The following is a 26,450-nucleotide window of genomic DNA, read 5'->3' as shown; positions in this document are numbered from 1 at the left end:
CTGTGCTGAACAGCACCAAACAAGGGAGTGTCCTCACAGGGACCCCCCTACCCTTGAGGATGGGGAGGAAGCCTCTCCTCTGGTCCGGAAGTGTCCCAGGTGTAAGCGTCAAGGTGTAGATGTTTGGCATCCTGGCTGCCCTCGACGCCCCGCCCTCTCTACCATGAGCAGGACGCCGGAGGCGTCTGGTCCAGCTGCAGGAGGCACCCAGCTGGAAGCTCCTAATGTCACCTCTAGTAAGCAGTTTCCAACCCTCGATGGGCTAAGGCAAACAAGCAAAGATACAGAAGAAATTAACTGGTTAAAAAATAAAATTATGGAATTGGAAGCTAAAATACAAACATTAGTGATGAATCTGCCCGGTGATAGTGAAGTGAATCATGCTAGCGATAGTGATCAAGTAAATTCTCCCAGCACCAGTAGTGATGTGAGTGGTAATGTTGCAGCTGCTGAGGCTACTTCACCTGTCTCTACGGAACGTGAGTGTCAAATCCCCATGGGGAATGGTGTTAGAGTAGTCATTGATCCCTCACTGGCACCCCAACTGGATCGTCAAGACACCCTTGATTTGCTTAAAAATAAAGACTTTAAGAGAACACCAACTCCTACTCAGGTTAACCGCCTCCTAAACAAAAGTACTCAGGACACACGGAACAAAATTACTTATGTTCTCCAAGTGTTTTACGAACTTAAACGTTACCTTAATTCCCTAGACACTTAACCATGGCTCATCAAACAAAAACAATTAAGTTTCTTTCTTGGAATATTCGAAGTGTTTATCTTCGGATAAATGACGTAATCTTGTATGCTAAAATGAGAGACGTAGATGTGATCTGTTTACAGGAACCATATACGTCCACAACTATCAAGAAGGTCCCACCCAGGATACCTGGGTATATAGCATACAACAACAGTATTGGAACTGGTTTACTAACGTATATTAAGAGTGGATTAATCTGTAAACTAATTAAAAATCATAGGAGTGATAGTATACATTATCAAAAATTCAAATTGCAAACTGCAAATAGCCATTTCCTACTGTATAACATATATGGACGATGTAATGTACTTAAAGCAGACCTGCTACCGAAACCTACAGGTAACACAGCTATGTTATGTATGGGTGACTTTAATGCTCGTCACACTGCTCTTGGTGACGTTCAGTGTAACAATAATGGAAGGGTCTTCTTGAAATACCTTAATGATCATAATATTACTGTGTATGATACTGATAAACAGACCCATTTATTGGGGGGTAGACTGGATTATGTGATTGGATACAGCCTAGTAGATAGCAACGTCAACGTTAAGCTCATCCCAGAACTAGTAAGTGATCATTTTGCAATATATTGTGAATACAATGTGGCGGATATTAAGTCCAATCCTCATCCTAGAGTTAAAATTAACATTCCAGACAATCTTAAACAGCACTTTAAGGCTTATGTACATAAGTGGTACACTGGGTATACACCTGTATCAGTGGACCACTTTTACAATGATCTTGTCAGTATCATTACCAGTTATTATGATACCTGGGTTAAATCAAGGAAAAAAAAGAACACTCGTTCTTCCTCATGGACAGAGGATCCTATTATTATTGCAGAGCGAGCTAAAGTGCTTCAGCTTGCTGACTCTTATAAACGAGACAAAACAGCTGACAATTTACTTCCATTCCTTAATGCCAACAGAGATTTTCGCGAGCTTAAGGGTCAGGTTAAGAACACATATTGGGAACAATTCCTACAAGGTATCAATAGAACTACAACATTATCAGAAATGTGGAACAAAATTAAAAACATTACCAAACCTTCAGCCCCAGTTCAGCTTCATCATACTCCTGCAGAATATGCTGACATGCTCCTAGCTCAATGGTCTAGTGTCTCACAAATTTCTTCCTTACCCCCAGATATACAGCAGCATTTAAGACATACCAACATTAACAGAAACTTTAATATTGAAATAGCACGCTCCTCACCAGATTTAACGGATCAGTTTCCTATAACCCCCTTTGAATTAACATCAGCATTAGGAAAACCTAAGCAAACTGCCCCTGGTGAGGATGGTATAACTTATAACATCTTGAGCTTACTGAATGATGTCCCTAGCCACCCTCTGCTTGACCTCTATCAAATGAGTCTCTCACAAGGTATCTTGCCAAAGAATTGGACACAAAGTCTCATAATACCAATTCCTAAACCTAACTCTCAAAAATTCAGACCCATTTCCCTTACATCTTGCATGTGTAAAGTCTTGGAGAGAATTGTTCTCAATCGAGTCATGTTTCAGGTCAAAGAAAAACTGGCCCCAAACCTATATGGGTTCATGCCCAAGTGTAGCACACAAACATGCTTTGCTGAATATTTTGTAAACTCCCAGGATGGGACACAGGCAGCCTTTATTGACCTAAAGTCAGCTTTCGATGTAGCGAATGGCGAAATAATATTAGAGCAACTTGCTGAATTTGGAATCAAAGGTAATCTTCTGAGTTGGATAAAGAGCTACCTATCCAACAGGCGTGCTAGTGTCCTATTTAAAGGAGTTAAAAGTACAAGAACAGATGCATTCGAACTAGGCACACCTCAAGGTGGTGTCCTAAGCCCTATGCTCTTCAATATACTTATGCACAAACTTATCCATGACATACCTGTACAACCTACGGAAACAGTTATATGTTATGCTGATGATATTTGTATTATGGCACACAGTAAACCAAGGCTACAAATGTTACTTGATGCATTCTCCAAGAAAGTAGTAGAATGTGGCCTCATAATCTCTGTTGATAAAACAAGGGTTCTTATTCCCCATTCTCTCCATGCTAACTATACTATTAATGGAGTGCCCGTGGAGACTTGTGAGTCTTATAAATATCTTGGAGTCGAGGTTAATGATACAAATCTCATCAGCAACCTGCGTAAAAAACTTGTTGAGCGTCTTAAACCTCTCAGAACTCTTGTTGGCAAAGGATTTGGCATTAACATAAAATATGCTCGTAGTTTTTATATTGCCTTTATACGATCTGTTGTTGATTATTATGCCTTGCATCTTCTTAATTTTTCTCCTAAACAATTACAAGGCCTAGATGTAGTACAGAATGATGCCATGCGCATCATCCTGGGTTGTCCTAGAACTGTCAGAATTGTTAACATGAGAAAGGAACTAAACTTACCTTCCATTTACGAAAGAATAGTTCTACTTAGTACTATGTTTTGCGCCAAAACTTTGAAAAATAATGGTCCCCCCAGCTCTATTCAAATTAAATTGAGATCCATTCTAAACAATTCTGACTGTTCCCTCAATCCGCCGCAAAAAGCTCCCTACAGTGTGTGGCTCAGTTGTTGTGCCTATAATCTTCAGAAACTGAATGTATCTCTTAACCCTGATAAAACTGTTCACTATATTCCCCCTTGGAAAGATGTGGAGGTCTCTCTGCATTACACTCCCATCAGTGTAAAACAAATGTATAACACTGACATTTTGAGATGTATAACATTAGAAGCTATTGACAGTCATCTTCAAATTCTCAAACCGACTGAATCCTATGCCTTTACTGATGGCTCTGTGCAGTTAGGCACTGGTAGAACAGGTTGTGCATGTGCAGTGTATAAAGGGAATGAAATGATCATGACTAGTACACAGAGATTGAACAACTGGGCAAGCACGACACAGACCGAGCTATTGGGTATTTATCTAGCCACTGAATACCTTAAGCTCAATGGTGGTGGAGTTATTTTCTGTGACTCTAAAAGTGCTCTGCAGTCCTTAAATAACCCATCACAATGTATGTCGGAAGTAGCTTGTAATATTAAATGGAATGTAATTTTTGCCAATGATAATAATTCTTGTATAAAATTTGTGTGGATCCCATCCCATGTTGGAGTTGAAAAACATGACTTTGTAGATCAATTGGCCAATGAGGCTTGCAGGAAAGAAAACATTGATTATGACTTTGGACTATCTAATGCAGTTATTAGAAACATACAAATTAAAGAAATTAATTCAGATTTAGAAGAACTAAGAAATGCACAGAGACCTGAAAGCTGCAGTATTAAAAGTTATGACAAGTTCTGTAATAATAGGTATTTGTATGGTCAGCACAGTAACCGGACCAGGCAATGTGATGTAGTAATTGCGCGAATTCGCCTTGGCTATAGACACATCTGGCAGGTTAGTGAGGCTGAGCCACTACCAGAATATTCAGATTGTAAACTCTGTGATAAACCTTTAATGCACTCACTAGAACACTATATTGATGAATGTGAAACCGTAAAGGACTTTAGACCTCCTGGCCTATTGTACCACCAACTGTGTAACTATTTTATTGACTCAGGTGTTCTGGACGACATCCTAACAATTTACCCAAAATTTGCTTGTCCATTTTAAAGAATGAAGAACAATTTCTATTTATACTCTAAGCTGCATCACTTATGAACCCATCCCTGCCCTTGTGTGGCAGTGCACAATAGAAAGTTGTTGTCACATATTCACACATTAAAACATTGATTGTAACCATGATATATATGTGCTTCAGCCTACAGTTTAGACCTATTGTCTTATGTATGACCCTCTGTCCTGCGTGACAGTGAATACTAGCATTAACCTCAATTTAATAAGACTATCAAAATTCTCAGATTAGGCAAAATTGTAATTAATTTTGTCAATAAAGATGTTAATAATAATAAATGTGTTTGCGCATTTGTGAGTGTGTGTTAGGGGCAGGAGGTCCGCGGCGCGTGTTGGTGTAACCCCAGCCCCCAGCACCCGACACACACACTCAGGCCGTGAGAGTAATAGATGACACCCTCCCCCCCTACCCCTCTCACACAAACAAAAAAAAAGAGGCACAAACCTGAGAGTTGGGAGGGAGGGAGAGATGGAGAGAGAATGAGTGTGTGTGTGTGTGTACTCACCTAGTTACTCACCTAGTTGTGTTTGCGGGGGTTGAGCTCTGGCTCTTTGGTCCCGCCTCTCAACCGTCAATCAACAGGTGTACAGATTCCTGAGCCTATCGGGCTCTGTCATATCTACACTTGAAACTGTGTATGGAGTCAGCCTCCACCACATCACCCCCTAATGCATTCCATTTGTCAACCACTCTGACACTAAAAAAGTTCTTTCTAATATCTGTGTGTGTGTGTGTGTGTGTGTGTGTGTGTGTGTGTGTGTGTGTGTGTGTGTGTGTGTGTGTGTGTGTGTGTGTGGTGTCCATCCGTCCGTCCTGCCCCCCCCCCCCCCTGGACCACCGCGGCACAAACCACTAAGTAATCAGATCAAAATCATGTTAATTAATTCAGTGAACACGTGTGGAGGTGGTCTCAGCTACAACAATCCCGTCCACGCAGTGAGGAATGGTCGGCCCACGACTGGCAGCCATGGACTGGTAGGCCAAGGACTGGTGGGTGCCAAGGACTGGTGGGTGCCAAGGACTGGGTATCCGAGTGACCGTGGACTGGAGGGGCCAACACCCTCTTATACGGAGCCAGCCAGTCTGGCACTGGGGTGAGAAGGGTTAAAAAAAATAAAATACCCCAAAGAGTAGACATTAAACATCATCAATACTCTTCTTTTTAAACAAACGTATCCTATCCTAAAAACAATTACCCTAACCTAACCCATCCTCAATTATCCTAATCTAACCTACCTAATCAAAACACATTTAAGAAACATTTGTGTTTTCTATATATACTCATTGGGAGGACGTGTGACGCCACACTGGTGTATTCTTGTGTCTCCAGGGATGCCTTTGGGCGCTCCTGGCCTGGGATGGGTTAGCACAAGATGGGTGTGTGGTCAGTGTAAGAATGTCGAGAAATAGTCCTGTAATGGGGAGGGAGGGGGAGGGGGTCGAGCCCACTCATGCACAGTGCCTTAGTGATTAGTAAGGTTGGTGACTCCATGACTAATTTGACTTTACGCCACTTTGCCAACTTGCCAGCTTAGGTAGAAATAATGTATGGTATATTTACGATATGATTCTGTCAGAGATATTGAATATAATGGTGTACCGAGAACTGATATTACCAAACGAGTGTCTAGATGTGAGAAACACAAGTTGTTTAGTAGCTAATATAATCAAAACCCATTGCATTGGTGTGTGTAAATTCAGTCATATTTCATAAATTCATTGGTAAATTCAGTCATATTTATAATAAATTAACTACTAATGGAATACCGTTTAATATATATTATGCCAGATTCACACTAAATGAAGAACCCTTAGACAGAGCATGGTAGGTTTACCTTGAACGAAGAACCCTGGAGTAAACAGAATAGTGTAGATTTTGTCTACATGAATGTGTGTGCGACATTGGTGGCAGCGGTGGGATTCATCAGTCTTGTAATATATGCGTGACAATGGTGGCAGTAGTGGAATTCATCAGTCTTGTAATATGTGCGTGACAATGGTGGCAGTGGTGGGATTCATCAGTCTTGTAATATGTGCGTGACAATGGTGGCAGTGGTGGGATTCATCAGTCTTGTAATATGTGCGTGACAATGGTGGCAGCGGTGGGATTCATCAAGGTCTTGTAAAGTTTGCTCATATTTATTTTATACTGCCTTGGTACCAAGTCACGAGTGTTCATATGAAGATCGCAAACAATGATTTCAGATAAAAAAAAAAAAACTGGTGCCTATCAACTGTCTCCCCAAAAAGTCCATGCCGATAATTTGTTTAGACCAATCGTAGTAAAGTATTTAATTTCATAAGATGACAGCTTGCCTACTGAAATACTTTGATAAATAATTAATGCTAGACTTTTCTTCAATAAATTTATTAACCGTTAATAAATTAATTTCCTTGAATACATTTATTAGGCACTTGCCTTACGATATATTAAGAGACCAAGACTGATTATGCTCAAAGAATATTAGTACCAGAGGAAAGTAAGATTCGGTAAATTATAGTCATAAAGCACACAGCAAGTACAACTATGCAGCACTTGGAAGGGATACGAGGACAGGACAGCAGCTCGAATATAACGACAGATTAACAGTTGGGATATAACGACATTAACAGTTGGGATATAACGACAAGATAGCAGTTGGAATATAACGACAGATTAACAGTTGGGATATAACGACAGATTAACAGTTGGGATATAACGACAGATTAACAGTTGGGATATAACGACAGATTAACAGTTGGGATATAACGACAGATTAACAGTTCGGATATAACGACAGATTAACAGTTGGGATATAACGACAGATTAACAGTTGGGATATAACGACAGATTAACAGTTGGGATATAACGACAGATTAACAGTTGGGATATAACGACAAGATACCAACGAGGATGCCCTCACAGACGAGGAATATTGCCAGAAAATCGAGTCAAATAAATTTAGGCCAAACACAAAGTATTAATCATTATAACTGTTACACGTAATGAAATATGCCGCTGTGATCCAGATGGACTCTGGGTACAACAAGGGACTCCATCAACGACCTACTCACCCAGTACGGAAGGGCGAGAATGCCACACGGGAGCGCCCGATAATGTTGGTCTTTCTTGTCAACAATTGCTCTACTGTCAGCCATCTTGCAAAGTTGTGACAGGGGTGGCGTGTGTTAGGGAAGGGAGGCGATCAGAAGTCAGCGACAAGCCGATTAGGATAAGGATTTGGGATAGGACGGCGGGGGGAAAGGAATGGTACCCAACCACTTCGAGACGGTCAGGGATGGAATGCCGACGTGACAGGAATGTCTGTCATTGTTATAGATGAGCAATTCTCTGATATTTGAGCAACATTTGAAATTAGGTTAGAGAATTCAAGAATTTTATACAGACTACAATTTCAAGTAAATTGTGACAAATATATTTTCCTATAAAATTACACTATATATATATATATATATATATATATATATATATATATATATATATATATATATATATGTCGTACCTAGTAGCCAGAACGCACTTCTCAGCCTACTATGCAAGGCCCGATTTGCCTAATAAGCCAAGTTTTCATGAATTAATTGTTTTTCGACTACCTAACCTACCTGACCTAACCTAACCTATCTTTTTCGGCTACCTAACCTAACCTAACCTATAAAGATAGGTTAGGTTAGGTAGGGTTGGTTAGGTTCGGTCATATATCTACGTTAATTTTAACTGCAATAAAAAAAATTGACCTCATACATAATGAAATGGGTAGCTTTATCATTTCAGAAGAAAAAATTTAGAGAAAATATATTATTTCAGGAAAACTTGGCTTATTAGGCAAATCGGGCCTTGCATAGTAGGCTGAGAAGTGCGTTCTGGCTACTAGGTACGACATATATGTGTATATATATATATATATATAATATATATATATATATATATATATATGTCTTATATGCTCTCATCAAAGGTAAGTTCCCAGGATCCCCCGATCCCCCCCCCCCCTCCCCCCCTTAGGAAGTAACGCCACAAGAGTTGTTCAACTCCTGGGTACCTATTTACTGCTAGGTGAACAGCGGCATCAGGGTGAAGGGTAACCGTGTCCAAAGATTTCTGTCCCGCCCAGGAATCGAACCTGGGACACCGTAGAGGGGGTGCCGAGTTAGCTGAGGAAGCCGCCCAGCGCCGTCTCAGAATTACTTAATACAGTCAACTTCACTATATTCCCCCTTGGAAAGATGTGGAGGTCTCTTTGCATTATACCCCCATCAGTGTAAAACAAATGTATAACACTGAAACTATGAGATGTATAACATTTGAACTATTGACAATCATCTTCAAAATCTCAAACCAACTGAATCTACCGCCTTTACTGATAGCTCTGTGCAGTTAGGCACTGGTAGAACAGGTTGTGCAGTGTACACGGGAATGAAATGATCATGACTAGTACACAGAGATTGAACAACTGGGCAAGCATGACACAGACCGAACTATTGGGTATTTATCTAGCCACTGAATACCTTAAGCTCAATGGTGGTTAAGTGATATTCTGCGACTCTACAAGAGCTCTACAGTCCTTAAATAACCCATCACAATGTATGTCTGAAGTAGCTTGTAATATTAAATGGAATGTAATTTTTGCCAATGATAATAACTCTTGTATAAAATTTGTGTGGATCCCATCCCATGTTGGAGTTGGAAAACATGACTTTGTAGATCGATTGGCCAATGAGGCTTGCAGGAAAGAAAACATTGATTATGACTTTGGACTATCTAATGCAATTATTAGAAACATACAAATTAAATAAATTAATTCAGATTTAGAAGAACTAAGAAATGCCCAGAGACCTGAAAGCTGCAGTATTAAAAGTTATGACAAGTTTTGTAATAATAAGTATTTGTATGGTCAGCACAGTAACCGGACCAGGCAATGTGATGTAGTCATTGTGGTAATTCGCCTTGGCTATAGGCACATCTGGCAGGTTAGTGAGGCTGAGCCACTACCAGAATACTCAGATTGTAAACTCTGTGATAAACCTTTAATGCAATCACTAGAACACTATATTGTTGAATGTGAAACCGTAAAAGATTTTAGACCTCCTGGCCTCTTGTACCACCAACTGTGTAACTATTTCATTGACTCAGGTGTTCTGGACGACATCCTAACAATTTAGCCAAAGTCTGCTTGTTCATTTTAAAGAATGACGAACAATTTTATTTATATTACTTCTAAGCTGCATCACTTATGAACCCATCCCTGCCCTTGTGTGGCAGTGCACAATAGAAAGTTGTTTTCACATATCCACACATTAAAACATTGATTGTAACCATGATATATATGTGCTTCAGCCTACAGTTTAGATCTATTGTCTTGTGTATGACCCTCTGTCCTGCGTGACAGTGAATACCAGCATTATCCTCACTTTAATAAGACTTAATTGAAATCCTCTGATTAGGCAAAATTGTAATTAATTGTGTCAATAAAGATGTTAATAATAATAATTTAATACACTTAACACTTCACCAAAATCACAGGAGAAAATCGCAGCACTTAACAACGCACTACTTACCTGCACAGTTGTCATAGGCCTACACCGTGTGATTGTGAGGGCCTACACCGTGTGATTGTGAGACCTACACATGTGATTGTGAGACAGTGAACAGATGGTTTAAACCTACACAAACACATCGCTGAGAAGTGTGTAAGCCATCTTGGGGCACACGGAGAACACACACACACACACACACACACACACACACACACACACACACCTTAATACAAGTAAGAACAAGGACACAACACGACGCAAAACAAACGCAAGCAACACCCGGAACAAGTTGCATCCAGGTGACGGTTGTTGAAAGAGGCGGGGAGCGCTCGTCAGATGTTATCTGACAACATCCGTCTCACACACCCACAACACCTGTCTCACACACCCACAACACCTGTCTCACACACCCACAACACCTGTCTCACACACCCACAACACCTGTCTCACACACCCACAACACCCGTCTCACACACCCACAACACCTGTCTCACACACCCACAACACCCGTCTCACACACCCACAACGCCTGTCTCACACACCCACAACACCCGTCTCACACACCCACAACACCCGTCTCACACACCCACAACACCTGTCTCACACACCCACAACACCTGTCTCACAAATATCCTCCCCCCCCCCCCCCCCCACCCCAGGGAACAGGAAACACTTACGACCGACGCAAAACAAGTAAGAAACATTTAAAGGAACACTTACCACCACCGCTGGGCCTGGTTCTCGTCTCCGGGGCTGTTGAAAATACAAAAATTTTCTTTTCAAGACAAAAACATTACTCTCACAAAATATTTTCAACCAAATAAATTACATTCTTAAAACATTCAGGCGTTTCGAAGCCTAAATAATCCTAACAGACGTTACTTTAAGCCATTTAATATGCCAATTAAACATTAAAGATCATTAATACTGGATATACTTATCTCTGCACTAAGGTTGAATATGAATGTTGCAATGGGAATATTTGGCTGCTGAAACCGAGACATTTAATGTATTCGTTTGTAAGTAGTGGTTGTGGTAATAGTGGTAGTGGTTGTGGTAATAGTGGTAGTGGTTGTCGTAATAGTGGTTGTGGTTGTAGTAATAATAAAACTAGCCAAGGTTGTGGTAGCAGCTTGTAATGAGGTTGTAAATCAGAATATATTTGAGCAAGGAGGCGACTGGAGCCACCGGCCTAGGGGGGGGGGGGGTCCACTGAGGTAAACCCGGACTGGCTGCCACTAGCTAGGAGCCTCCACACCTCCCCTCAAGGGAATTGAATCCCAAAGTTGAGCACCAAACACCACGTCATGGTTCAGCGGGGGTTAACATGCGCAACATTAACAGTCGTAAAAGTGACGGTAGTACAAGTAGCACAAATAAGTATCAACAATAACTGTATAGATTCACTCAATACAATTGAATACCAATCAGATTATACACCAATACAATATTTGCAAGGCTTGAAATTATATGACTGTGTCTCGGGCAATCATACGGTGTGTCAACACGGTGTGATTGTCTTAAACCAGTCACGTGAGGGTGTGACTGTCTTAAACCAGTCACGTGAGGGTGTGATTGTCTTAAACCAGTCACGTGAGGGTGTGACTGTCGTAAACCAGTCATGGGAGGGTGTGACAGTCTTAAACCAGTCACGCGAGGGTGTGACTGTCGTAAACCAGTCATGGGAGGGTGTGACTGTCTTAAACCAGTCACGCGAGGGTGTGACTGTCGTAAACCAGTCACGCGAGGGTGTGACTGTCTTAAACCAGTCACGCGAGGGTGTGACTGGATCTTAAACCAGTCACGCGAGGATATGACTGGATCTTAAACCAGTCACGCGAGGATATGACTGGATCTTAAACCAGTCACGCGAGGGTGTGACTGTCGTAAACCAGTCACGCGAGGGTGTGACTGTCTTAAACCAGTCACGCGAGGGTGTGACTGGATCTTAAACCAGTCACGCGAGGATATGACTGGATCTTAAACCAGTCACGCGAGGATATGACTGGATCTTAAACCAGTCACGCGAGGATATGACTGGATCTTAAACCAGTCACGCTAGGATATGACTGGATCTTAAACCAGACACGCGAGGATGTGACTGGATCTTAAACCAGTCACACATGGAGACATATGGAAATTGTCACACACGTGCTTTAAACCCCATACTTCCCCCCCACCCCACCCACCCACCCACACAACATTTACGCCCTGATCTATCAGCCCAAAAATCCTCGTACGTTTGGCAGCGATGTATTTGTTTACAACGTAGTGACACCGCGTGTCTGTCGTCGTACCTTGGAGGGGGGGGGGGAATATACGCACACCGATTACGCAGCTGTGAGTGACACCAGCTGACGCCACACTCACCCTCGCTGTCAAAACAATATATCCATTGATAAGTGTTCAAAGAGTGAGAGTGAGGACCCGGAGCCCCGCGTGTAGAGTGTAAGGGACCCGGGCGTGTTGTGACGGGTCCTCGGCGTTGACAAGCACCTCACCACTGCTATACCCACCACCAACAACCTGGCAATTGAAGGCTCCGTGGACACCACGACCCTCCTCGTCTCACTGCGCACTCCGCCAGTACAACAATGATGCCACTAATCATTGGAAGAAGCACGCTTGCACTTCATGATTAATTTGTATTATTATTAATTATTTTTATTTTTATTATTAATTACTTTTATTATTATTACTAGCTGTGTAGTGGTAGGGTACGCGACTGACTGCTGAGGTCGCAGGTTCGCGCCCACCTCACACCCTTAGTGGATTTTCTCATTATTATTATTATTATTATTTTTATTATTATTATTATTGCACAAATAAATCACATTGACGTGATGTATCAATAAGAACATCAGTAGGAGCCGTGAAGAGGATTCGAACCTGCACACTGGGGTCCCCCCCAAGCACACGCAAGAAACCACTAGGGCATGACATGCAAAAGTACTGCAACCTGCAATTCGCCTTAATCCTCTAGGGGCCCCCCTAGGGACCCCCCAGGCTCCCCCCCTGACACCAAGCCCGTGTACCACGCATGCAGCTCTGGCTGTGATGTAGATCATGAGAACTCTGCACGTGGCTAGGTTAAACTCGTGCAGCCATGTTTCAGACCACTTCTGGAGTGTGTCCAAATCTGTTTGCATTGCTTCATAATCTATTTATCCTGACTTGTCACTTTGGCATCATTTGCAAACATTGTAAAGACAGGATGGGCCTCAGAAGCGACCCTTGTGGTACTTCTCTCGTAACCGCTCTCCACTCTGTCTCTGCTCTCCCTGTGACTCTCTGCTTCCTTCCCGAGAGGTACTCTCTGACCCACCTTAGGACTCCTCCAGATACACCAGCTTAATTGTCTAAGCTTGAGTGTGTGTGTGTGTGTTATGTGTGTGTGTGTGTAGACCAATACCAGTATGCTGAAAGAGACGCTGGCAGCCACACATAACTCTACCTTGACTCACAAGATGGCGTTACACACACACACCAAAAAAAGAAGCCTCACAGCATCTGGTAGACTTCACACCCTTAACAAGGTAAGCCAACACCTTCGACCAACATCTCCCGTGATATCAAGAGTTGTTGGACAGTCCGGTCCTCTCCCGCGGCCACAGTCAACACCCATAGACTCCCCCCTCGACCAGACCGGACCGGACCAGAGTACAGCCCTCGAGCGTAACATTGTACACACGTGGTAGGAACACAGGGAAGAGGCGTGGATACTTACAGAAACAGGCGATCCACTCGTTGAGGGAGATGGCGTTGTCGTCGTCAGAGTCACACAGACGAGGGAACTTGCCGGCGCACTTCTTGGGTTTGATGAACTTCTTCACAGTCTTCTTGATGTTTCGATATTCCCGCCGCTTGAGTTGCTTGTCGCCGTTGGTGTCCAGGCCGCTGAACTTCCACTTGACGGCCTTCCTCAGCAGCCTCTCCTCGGACACGGCTGAGGGCGGGAAGGGGCAGCAGGTGTACACACTTGTTCAGCAAACAAACTACCCGGAAACTACCCCCCCCCCCCTAACCACCTCACACACACACACCAGAAGATGACGTAACGACATCGACGTTTCGGTCCATCCTGGACCCTTTTCAAAGTCGATTGTCGACTCTGATAGAGATCCAGAACGGACAGAAACATCATCGTCATCTCCTCTTCTGGTGTGTGTGTGTGGGGGGGCTGGGGCAGGGGGGTTACTACTCGTAGGTTTCAAGCCTCGTTCCTGTAACTCATCGTCTGCAAGCAAACGATCGTTACACGACCTCTCGAGGAATACAGACACTATCCCAACTTCAATTTCAATCGAAAGAAAAAATTATTTTGTTTGTTTTTATCTCCAAAGATTTTCAAATTCAAATTTTGACAAATATATATGATACAAATGTATAAAAGATGACGTTTAAATATTACAAAAATATAACTGATTATAAACAAATTAAAATTAATCAAGCAATAAATACGCTGGTGCCCTATTCACAGTTCTGAACCATTCAGCTTTCAGAACCACTTGAACCACTAGAGCAATAGAACCACTACAGATTATACTGAACCATCTGGGGTGAACAAAAGTTCTTCATGAACAAAAGTGGTTCACAAGATTCGTGAACCAGATGATTGTAGGAGCTTCCAGAAGATATCATGAACCACCTGAGAACCTCACGAACCACCTGAGAACCTCACGAACCACCTGAGAACCTCACGAACCGTCTGAGGACCTCACGAACCATCTGAGGACCTCACGAACCACCTGAGAACCTCACGAACCACCTGAGAACCACATGAACCCCCTGAGAACCTCACGAACCACCTGAGGACCTCACGAACCATCTGAGGACCTCACGAACCACCTGAGAACCTCACGAACCGTCTGAGGACCTCACGAACCATCTGAGGACCTCACGAACCACATGAGGACCTCACGAACCACCTGAGGACCTCACGAACCACCTGAGAACCTCACGAACCACCTGAGAACCACATGAACCCCCTGAGAACCTCACGAACCACCTGAGAACATCATGAACCACCTGAGGACCTCACGAACCACCTGAGGACCTCACGAATCATCTGAGGACCTCACGAACCACCTGAGAACCTCACGAACCGTCTGAGGACCTCACGAACCATCTGAGGACCTCACGAACCACCTGAGGACCTCACGAACCACCTGAGAACCTCACGAACCGTCTGAGGACCTCACGAACCATCTGAGGACCTCACGAACCACCTGAGGACCTCACGAACCACCTGAGAACCTCACGAACCGTCTGAGGACCTCACGAACCACCTGAGAACCTCACGAACCACCTGAGAACCCCACGAACCACCTGAGGACCTCACGAACCATCTGAGGACCTCACGAACCACCTGAGGACCTCACGAACCACCTGAGAACCTCACGAACCGTCTGAGGACCTCACGAACCACCTGAGAACCTCACGAACCACCTGAGGACCTCATGAACCACCTGAGAACCCCATGAACGACCTGACAACTCACGAACCACCTGAGAACCCCACGAACCACCTGAGAACCCCACGAACCCCCTGAGAACCCCACGAACCATCTGCGAACCTCATGAACCACCTGAGAACCCCACGAACCACCTGAGAACCCCACGAACCCCCTGAGAACCCCACGAACCATCTGAACCACCTGAGAACCTCACGAACCACCTGAGAACCTCACGAACCACCTGAGAACCTCACGAACCACCTGAGAACCTCACGAACCACCTGAGAACCTCACGAACCACCTGAGAACCTCATGAACCACCTGAGAACCTCACGAACCACCTGAGAACCTCACGAACCACCTGAGAACCTCACGAACCACCTGAGAACCTCATGAACCACCTGAGAACCTCACGAAACCACATGATAACCTCACGAAACCACATAAGAACCTAATGAACCACCTGGGAGACCAATTAACTTCCTGAACCAGCTGGAAGGAGATGGGTAGAGGGGGGGAGAGAACATACCCAGCTAGGGGTAGGGGGGGTGGGGGGTGTTGGGGGGGCAATGCTTACCTCCTCTGACGTTTCTCTCTCTCTTAAACTCCTTCAGTAAGTTTTGACTCATGTTTAAGATGAAGGTCCTCCTGGTCCGGCCGCTGCACTTCTCTAGTGGCGAGGTCAAGAACTCCGGTTATTTGGTGTGGGTGTGTAGGGGGGGGGGGGGAAGGTGTGGGTGGGAAAGGGAGGGGGTAGTGTGGGAAGGGGGGGTGCAGGGGGGGCTGGGATTAAGAGTGTTGTGGACCAATGGTTAGGTCGCTTGAGTTACATGCATATTACATATTATATATATATATATATATATATATATATATATATATATATATATATATATATATATATATATATATATATATGACAGATACTGATAATACTAAATATATATATATTACAATTAACTAATATTTATATATATTTTTTTTACTTGTGAACATTTTCAGCAAGAAGTGAAACTACGTGAACATGTATGGAACAGTGAACACCAGTTCTGCAAGTGGTGAACACGGTACATGAGAAAGCATGCCTGTGAAAAAACACCAGAGCACTTACCTGCCGGAGAAAGAGAGAGAGAGAGAGGGAGAGTGAGAGTGAGAGGGTGGAGGGGAACCTGTAGAGCAACACCACCACCCACAAGTTAGTCGGTCCACGAGCACCATTGCGGAAACAAGCATGATAAAAAGCTCACACAGGGGCCCCCAGTACAGAAACACTCACTCGAGCGGGACCTGGGACTCGCCCTCGAGCGGGACTGGCCCCGCGAGGCGTGAAGGAACCGTGATAGGACCTGTGGCTCACACTCGAGGGCCCTCGATCGTTGCTGTGTGGCCTCTACCGTGACACACTCACACTTGCTGCTCCTGTCTCTCGGGCCCCGTCTGATGACTTACTGGTTGGAGGATATAGAGACCACTGGGTTTTATGGCTATTAGGGGAAGTATACTGCTCATACTGGCAGTATGTTCACTCACAGGATGAGTGACGCTGCCCGATCTACCTACACTGAGAGCAAAGGACTCCAAGTCATACTGGACACTGAGGGTAGACATAGTAGCTACGCTGTCTAAACCAAATATTAAATGTTGCAATCAAAAGTACACTTTAGTGGCAGATTTGGCTGTAAAAGCGTCAAGATTTGCAATTCGAAAAATAATTGTTACCTTTCATTGCAAGAAACTATTCTAAATTATTTTAAATTACTGTAAAATAATCGTCATTCCATTTGATGGTTGAACACAATAAAAAAAAATTAAAATATGGTTTATATCCACATTCAGTGTTTAATAGCCCAAAGATAACGGAAGGTGGTCGAGTCTAAGGGGTAGATGATCGAGTCTAAGGGGACTCCAGTAAGGGCTACGCCCTTCTACACCTGTAGCCACAGAAAGCAACTCATCAACTGTGATGGGGCGTGACTAAGGGACTTCTGTACCAATTGCTGGCCAGCGAGAGCAAGAGCGGTCAAGGTGTACAGCCATAGACGAAGGCCCCAAAATGCCGCCAATGGTATTTACAATAAAAATATTTAACATTTTGCGTGACGTGTCCGGTGAAGACGAAGGAAGGAAGGGTCGCCCGTCGACACCTGGCCAGACAACAACCAAGACTGGCACTCTTATGGTACCCACATGGAGGTACAGTGTTCCTGCCTGGGGGGCCCCACTCCACCCTGCCGTCTGCACTAGGAAATACATGTCAAAGGCTCAGGCTACACACACACGCATACATTAAAGGGTCTGGTCTATAATTACCGCTAACAACCATGCCATCACTGACTGCCTGTCATTTGGGCGTCAGTTGGGTTGCACTAAGAGAACTGCGTTATTAACAATGTGCTGACAAAGTGGGGGGGTTACATTAGGATTAGAGACCAAACCCTGCACATTCCCGCCACTCCCCAGTACAGACGGCTTGGGTTTATATAGCCTATTGCTCCACTGCCGCGCCTCCAGCTCCTCTCGCCAACCTTACCCCCAACGCCTTCACTCGTTACCTAAACTGTGCACTCGAGTGCTGCTTTAATGCTGTGCCAGCTTAACATCGTCCGTAGGTCTGACAGGTCTGAAAACAGTGGTTAAAGCGGTGGAACTCGTCTTGTATATTCCAGCGCGGTTTCCAGAGCTGTCAAGTTTGCTGGACAATTTATTATATTTGCTCTAATCCAATACTATGAACATTAAAACAAAATTTAAAAAAATGTATAAACTTACTCTACCAAGATACCTCCTCACTCTTTGGAAGTATTTTGAATATATTTCTACAAATCAATGTTAAATGACAGAACCAAAATTGTCAATCCTGAACCATTTAAATCTATCAAGATACTAACAGCCAAAGAATTAGAAGTATTTGGTAATCATTTACAAGTATAAGGCAGTCTAATGAGGCATTGGCGGAGGAGGGGTTGGCGAGGGAGAGGGGGAGTTCCACAGAACAGTTTCTGTCTCCTGGAGGGTCGTGGCCGAGCAATTTCTCGTACACAAAAATTCCCTTGTGAGTGTGTGTGGGGGGAAGCAGGTGGTGGTGGAGGAGCAGCCGGTGTGCAGCATGCCTCACGCTGCCCTGCGGTGCTCGGGTAGGAGGAAGCCACTTGATGGATATATATACGAAGCCTCGCGCAGTAATCATGTTTAAGACTGGCGGGAAAGAGGGAGGGAGGGGGGGGGGGGGAGAACAGATATATCTCTGCTTCATTTGTTTTATTGTGGGCGGGGCTTGTGCGTGTCTTCCCTCCGCCGCCACCCCTGATTGGCTGATCTACGGCGGAAGGTCTACTCTTAATCTAATCCTTTTGTTTTTGAGTTAGTTCTATTAACTCTAACCTCTGCTGCCACACTTAATTATGATTACTGAGTGTTTAATATATGCGGCAAGTGAGTTCAGCCAAAAACAATGGAACGCGTTTATGAAGAATCATCAGCCATGTTGAAACCATCATCCAAGATTTTGGATTACCTTAACTTGATCAAACATTTCGATATCCGGATTTCTGTTTGTAAATTAATACGGCAATAATTGCCCTCATTGCTGCTTAGTAATTATTGGTCTCATTAACGAATGTAAATATGTTAAATGTTAGTTTAAATGTTTTATACCGATTAAATATAAATACGCAACTCAGTCCCTCACTCCATCGGTGTGACACCGGACACCGACAGACATGTGTTGAGCTTAACGGTGTACATACACAGTATACTTTAGTCTACAATAATCATAAATTATTCAGTAAACTAAGCTTAGAGTTGCCTTAATAACCCTCCGGAGGTTCCCAGCCCATCCCCCACCACTGAATAAAACACCACAAATTGTATCGAAAATAGCACCCGATAGATTATGTAAAAAAAACAGAGTAAATCTGATATTGACGCCTTACACCCGTATAATATTAGCAGCAACTAGGCTAAACTCTACACTAGAACGAAGGTTCCTGAGGCGCAATTATTGACAAACACTACAGCTTCCTAGGCGAGGACAAGGGCTCCACTCTTAGATAGTGCTAGGCTTCTCTAACACGCTGCCTTATCTATGATAACAAATGCTGCCTCATCTAACACACATCGGGAGACCAAACATACTGCACGTATCGGAAGACCAAACATACTGCACGTATCGGAAGACCAAACATACTGCACGTATCAGGAGACCAGACGTACACAAGAGACCACGCTGATACACTTATACATCACCCATTGCCATTGAATACATTTGGATTTATTTCTAGATGCGTTAGCAATAAAGCACCTGGTGTTATTCTTCATAATTACACGAGAATCATGGTAAGTGCAGACGGTCTATTGACCCACACGCGGCAACTCCTATTTACATCCACCCAAACTCATTCATCTATATGTCTAACCTACGCTTGAAACAATCAAGGGATTGTTTCTGCTATATCTTGCTCATGTTAGGCCCCATTAAAATTATGCGGTTCAGTTTTGGTCACCATACCATAGAACGGACAAATTCACTAGAACGCGTCCAGGGTAAGATGACAAAATTAATCCCACAAATTAGAACTCTTTCATATAGATTGAAAAAGCTGAATTTGCATTCTCTATAAAAGCGAAGAGTTAAGAGTGACCTGATTGAGCGGATGAATGGGCACAACAAAGGGGGTAATAATAAGGTATTAAATATATCAACACATAATAGAACACGAAACAATGGATACAAATTAAATAAGTTTAGATTCAGGAAAGACCTGGGTAAATACTGGTTCGGTAACAGGGTTGTCAGTATGTGGAACCATTTATCGGGTAACATAATAGACGTAAGATCCCTTGATTGTTTCAAGTGTAGGTTAAACATACACATATGAATGAGTTTGGGTGGATATAAATAGGAGCTGCCTCATATAGGCTAATTGGTCTCCTGCAGTTACCTTGATTCTTATGTAATTATTCATCAATTAATTATAAAATTATTCATCAATTAATTATAAAATTATTCATCAATTATGAAATTATTCATCAATTATGTAATTATCCATCAATGTAATTATGTATACAATACCTAACTTCATATATTACATTCGCATGATCTACCGGTGAAGTTGCTTGTAAATATTTGACATTTGTATTGAATGAAGTTTAGTTAGGAATAAATTATAAAGCTTAATTAGGCGTTATGAAGGATAGAACGAACAACCCAGCGGGTTTTCGTCCTATTGGAGGGGGGGGGGGTGTTAAACATGCTGTTTTCCAAGTCTCGGACAAGGAACTCGGCAATCATACTATAGAATTGATCCTATAAAGTATGATCATACATGCTGCTATGGCGGTATGTCCATTCACAGGATGAGTGGTGGTGCCCAATAAACTCACCCCTCCGGGTAAAATTGTAAATAATTTAACAATTCCAGGGGTATCACAGGCGTTTCAAATATCCACACACACACAAAAGGTAAGTAAGAAAGTGGTGGAAGCCAAAACCGTCATTAGTTTCAAAGCGTTATACCACAAAAAGCACTGGAAATTTCGATGGGACACCACGAGCGGAGCTCTCATCCTGTAACTACACTTAGGTAATTACACACACATTTTTTTAGTGTCATAGTTAACAAATGGAATGCATTAGGAAGTGATGTGGTGGAGGCAGACTCCGTATACAGTTTCAAATATGATAGAGCCTAATAGGCTCAGGAATATGTACATCGGTTGAGTGACAGTTGAGCGGCTGGACCAAAGAGCCAGAGCTCAATCCCTGCAAGCATAAATAGGCGAGTACACATTTCAATTTCCCACAGGTAAAAAATCCATTATATATTGTATTATAAGTACTGCAATAATATAATTACTATACAATAGTAATATATAATTACAATATACTGTAATTATAATTACAATATACTGTAATTATAATTACAATATACTGTAATTATAATTACAATATATAAAATAATGCAATATCTTATATTGAATACTAGAGATTTTGAGATTTGTTTCAACATAATAAAGCGTAACGACTCTGAGCTTCGGCCTTAAATAAAAATTAAGACACACATGTATATTTTCCCGGAGACAAGCAAGTGTCCCGCGCAAGAGATGTGGAATGATTTATTGTTGGCGATAAGCCTCGCCCACCAGGCCCAACCAAGATGGCCTTCGCCTCCCCCTCGCTGACCGCCTCTCAAAAATCTAAGTTATACATCCTATGCGGCGCTTCTGTTTTTTTCCCCCCTGTCTTTCTTTCTAAGGGTGAGAAGGACATATATCCGGTCAGCAGCTGGTATAGCAAACCGGCCGCTAAGTCCGGGGAGGAATATGGGTGAGCTGGGGGGGGGGGGGGGGAGAAACTAAAAATACTAGGCGTTGAATTGTTGTTGTGGTGGTGGTGGTGGCGGCGGCGGCCCGCGGGTCAGGTTTCCATCCCTCGTCGCTTGAGAGTGAGGGAGGCTGGCCCGTCTTCCTGCCACCCAACACCCTCCTTCATTAGCTGCAAGGTAAAGCTGCCAGCCTAGCTAACAGGCTAAAAATGTTTTTAAAACATTATTTGTTTTCTTCACAGCTGGTATAAACACCACCCCCCTCCCCTCCCCTCCCTGCTTCCTCTAGCCTGATGAAGTCTTAACGCTAACACAAATTTATTTCTTTGAGTTTCCCTTCTCAGTGGTCGTTTTATATCACAAGCATTATCAAACTAATACGCCAGCCGCGTCTGCCTCCAGGATCCTGTGTAAACACTGGCGCGAACTATAAAAATATGGTCATCGGGAGAAAAGGGCCGACACGACTTGAGAAGGCGAGTGTGTGGCGTTCAACCCAACACTGCTGCCTTTGTTTCATTCACTCACCGCTGCCAACACACACACACACACACACACACACACACACACACACACACACACACACACACACACACACACACACACCAACTTAAAAGCTTCTTCGTCCAAAACCTTTCTGTCTATTATCCAGCGATTTGCTATTTATCCTGGCCAAACAACACGGTATATTGATACGGCCATGAGGCTCCAACGCTATAGTAATGGGAAGCTCTGGACGCTACCTCCTTCACCAACAGTTTATAATAATAATAATTTGAATCGCTGATATACGTCCTTGGTCAGGCAATCCACCTGACCCAACTGGAGAAATTCCTCGCAATAAGAGTATACTGCTTACCACTTATAAGATCCTCTCAAACACTAATACACTTAAGGGCTCACTATTGCCCGTCCTACATGGACATTTCGTTCTGAGTAGCTAAATCTAAAACAACAAACAGCACTAATACAAGCAACACACACTAGAAAAACACACACACACGCATTCATACCAGGATACGGTGGAAATACTTCGCAACGATTAATACAAATCATAAAATGTTTGTTCGTGGCTGTGGTTTGGTTTTATTATTAACAAACTTGGGTATACACAGACAAATAAGTATACTCAGTTAAACAACCGTCGTTCAGTGACCATGTATATAGCCTAACAACTTTCTGAAAGCTACTGACAGTGTTGCAATTTGTATTATATTATTAGTAGTAGGCTACTGCTACTACCGTTGCCATGACTACGACTGCTACTAATACAAACAACTGTTATTATTACAACTTATATTTCTACTAATACTGATATTTCTACTACTACTACAGCATTACTGCTTCTGCCATTACTACAACTTCTATTGCTGTTACTACCACAACTATTAATACATTATTACCACTACTTCCGTTCTGCTATTACTACTACCACTAATACCAGCCCATCCTCCGAATAGACATTACGTTTTAATACTAAATGTAATAAGGACAATCCTGATTATCGACATAGTACATAAATACACTTAATCGCCAGCATCGCACCAACATATTGTGAATATTAGAGTTTACCTGAAAAACTGTATAGAAAAACCACGACCTAACCTAACCTTGGCAGTTTAAGGAGGACAAGCATGGAAATAGCATTTATTGCTTCTTAATTACAATTAGTACTTAATCTATAGCTATATTGATATTAAAATTTTATAAAGCTAATAAAACAAAACTAGTCTTTCAATAAATTATAAACTCAGGATATTTTCATTTTTTTTTATAAAATATCTATCGTTTAATAAAACTAAAAACGAAATTATTTATATTTAAAATTTGTGTATATTAAACACGAAAATTTCAACTAAAAAATTTTGAGTGTATTAACTCAAAATGAGGAGAATATATGGGGAAGTAAATGTAACAGCACAATTAAGTGTATTTATGTACTATGCAGTCAAGAATGTACTTATTATATTTAGTATTAAAACGTACTGTGTATTCGGAGGAAGGGTTGGTATTACTGTTGCTATATACGGTGGCATTAAATTATAAAGTAACGGAATTATAAAGTAAAGGAATACGGTCGTATTCCAGGGACCTGCCCGAAACGCTACGCGTACTAGTGGCTGTACAAGAATGTAACAACTATTGTATATATCTATAAATATTATATATATAATATATATATTAATATATATATAATATATATATATATATATATATATATATATATATATATATATATATATATATATATATATATATATATATATGTTTCATTGAATATGACCGCATATTCTGTATTTATTATTTTCTGGTTTAGGGCTTCTATCCCTCTAACTATTTTCTTAGCATCAGGGCTTAATTGGAATAGAACTCCTATTCCAATTAAGCCCTGATGCTAAGAAAATAGTTAGAGGGATAGAAGCCCTAAACCAGAAAATAATAAATACAGAATATGCGGTCATATTCAATGAAACATGTTTGAAAGAAAACCTGCTGCCAGTATACACCAATATATATATATATATATATATATATATATATATATATATATATATATATATATATATATGAGGCACAACTCTCCTAAACACGAGAGTTAAGTATACAACTTTAGAACACTTTCCCACCAGGAGACTCGAACCCTAGCCAGCACAGAAGCCTTCCAGCAACTGGCATAACAGGTACGCCTTAACCCTCTGCACCACCGCTCAGACCCTTAAAAGAGATGGTAATTTCGGAGTATTTAAACACACCAAAGATCAACACCTCCCAAGAGCACCAGAGCAAGTGAGGGGTCATTTAGACGTTAATTTCATCAAGTCCCTGTTAATATGGGAAGACACAGTGTCTCTGCTTAAGGCACAACTCTCCTAAACACGAGAGTTAAGTATACAACTTTAGAACACTTTCCCACCAGGAGACTCGAACCCTAGCCAGCACAGAAGCCTTCCAGCAACTGGCATAACAGCAACATAGCCTTCATAACAACTGGCATGGTTTAGGAGAGTTGTGCCTTAAGCAGAGACACTGTGTCTTCCCATATTAACAGGGACTTGATGAAATTAACGTCTAAATGACCCCTCACTTGCTCTGGTGCTCTTGGGAGGTGTTGATCTTTGGTGTGTTTAAATACTCCGAAATTACCATCTCTTTTAAGGGTCTGAGCGGTGGTGCAGAGGGTTAAGGCGTACCTGTTATGCCAGTTGCTGGAAGGCTTCTGTGCTGGCTAGGGTTCGAGTCTCCTGGTGGGAAAGTGTTCTAAAGTTGTATACTTAACTCTCGTGTTTAGGAGAGTTGTGCCTTAAGCAGAGACACTGTGTCTTCCCATATTAACAGGGACTTGATGAAATTAACGTCTAAATGACCCCTCACTTGCTCTGGTGCTCTTGGGAGGTGTTGATCTTTGGTGTGTTTAAATACTCCGAAATTACCATCTCTTTTAAGGGTCTGAGCGGTGGTGCAGAGGGTTAAGGCGTACCTGTTATGCCAGTTGCTGGAAGGCTTCTGTGCTGGCTAGGGTTCGAGTCTCCTGGTGGGAAAGTGTTCTAAAGTTGTATACTTAACTCTCGTGTTTAGGAGAGTTGTGCCTTAAGCAGAGACACTGTGTCTTCCCATATTAACAGGGACTTGATGAAATTAACGTCTAAATGACCCCTCACTTGCTCTGGTGCTCTTGGGAGGTGTTGATCTTTGGTGTGTTTAAATACTCCGAAATTACCATCTCTTTTAAGGGTCTGAGCGGTGGTGCAGAGGGTTAAGGCGTACCTGTTATGCCAGTTGCTGGAAGGCTTCTGTGCTGGCTAGGGTTCGAGTCTCCTGGTGGGAAAGTGTTCTAAAGTTGTATACTTAACTCTCGTGTTTAGGAGAGTTGTGCCTTAAGCAGAGACACTGTGTCTTCCCATATTAACAGGGACTTGATGAAATTAACGTCTAAATGACCCCTCACTTGCTCTGGTGCTCTTGGGAGGTGTTGATCTTTGGTGTGTTTAAATACTCCGAAATTACCATCTCTTTTAAGGGTCTGAGCGGTGGTGCAGAGGGTTAAGGCGTACCTGTTATGCCAGTTGCTGGAAGGCTTCTGTGCTGGCTAGGGTTCGAGTCTCCTGGTGGGAAAGTGTTCTAAAGTTGTATACTTAACTCTCGTGTTTAGGAGAGTTGTGCCTTAAGCAGAGACACTGTGTCTTCCCATATTAACAGGGACTTGATGAAATTAACGTCTAAATGACCCCTCACTTGCTCTGGTGCTCTTGGGAGGTGTTGATCTTTGGTGTGTTTAAATACTCCGAAATTACCATCTCTTTTAAGGGTCTGAGCGGTGGTGCAGAGGGTTAAGGCGTACCTGTTATGCCAGTTGCTGGAAGGCTTCTGTGCTGGCTAGGGTTCGAGTCTCCTGGTGGGAAAGTGTTCTAAAGTTGTATACTTAACTCTCGTGTTTAGGAGAGTTGTGCCTTAAGCAGAGACACTGTGTCTTCCCATATTAACAGGGACTTGATGAAATTAACGTCTAAATGACCCCTCACTTGCTCTGGTGCTCTTGGGAGGTGTTGATCTTTGGTGTGTTTAAATACTCCGAAATTACCATCTCTTTTAAGGGTCTGAGCGGTGGTGCAGAGGGTTAAGGCGTACCTGTTATGCCAGTTGCTGGAAGGCTTCTGTGCTGGCTAGGGTTCGAGTCTCCTGGTGGGAAAGTGTTCTAAAGTTGTATACTTAACTCTCGTGTTTAGGAGAGTTGTGC

The 26,450-nt window shown here is 42.6% G+C and overlaps 1 protein-coding gene across 10 annotated transcripts in view; it reads right to left on the bottom strand.

Moving 5' to 3' along the window:
• Positions 1-26,450, bottom strand: part of magu (SPARC related modular calcium binding-like protein magu) — a 275,455-nt gene that overhangs the window by 112,165 nt on the left and 136,840 nt on the right. For all 10 annotated transcript variants that reach the window (XM_069326577.1, XM_069326578.1, XM_069326576.1 and 7 more), the window contains 3 exons: positions 15,970-16,062; positions 13,665-13,883; positions 10,658-10,690 (listed from right to left, as the gene is read on the bottom strand). In XM_069326577.1, coding sequence (XP_069182678.1) covers positions 10,658-10,690; positions 13,665-13,883; positions 15,970-16,062 — 345 coding nt within the window. The remainder of the gene's footprint in view (positions 1-10,657; positions 10,691-13,664; positions 13,884-15,969; positions 16,063-26,450) is intronic.

Source organism: Procambarus clarkii, chromosome 18, assembly GCF_040958095.1.
Source record: "Procambarus clarkii isolate CNS0578487 chromosome 18, FALCON_Pclarkii_2.0, whole genome shotgun sequence".
In the NCBI taxonomy this organism is placed as follows: domain Eukaryota; kingdom Metazoa; phylum Arthropoda; class Malacostraca; order Decapoda; family Cambaridae; genus Procambarus; species Procambarus clarkii.
This window is presented reverse-complemented; position numbering and strand designations above follow the sequence as displayed.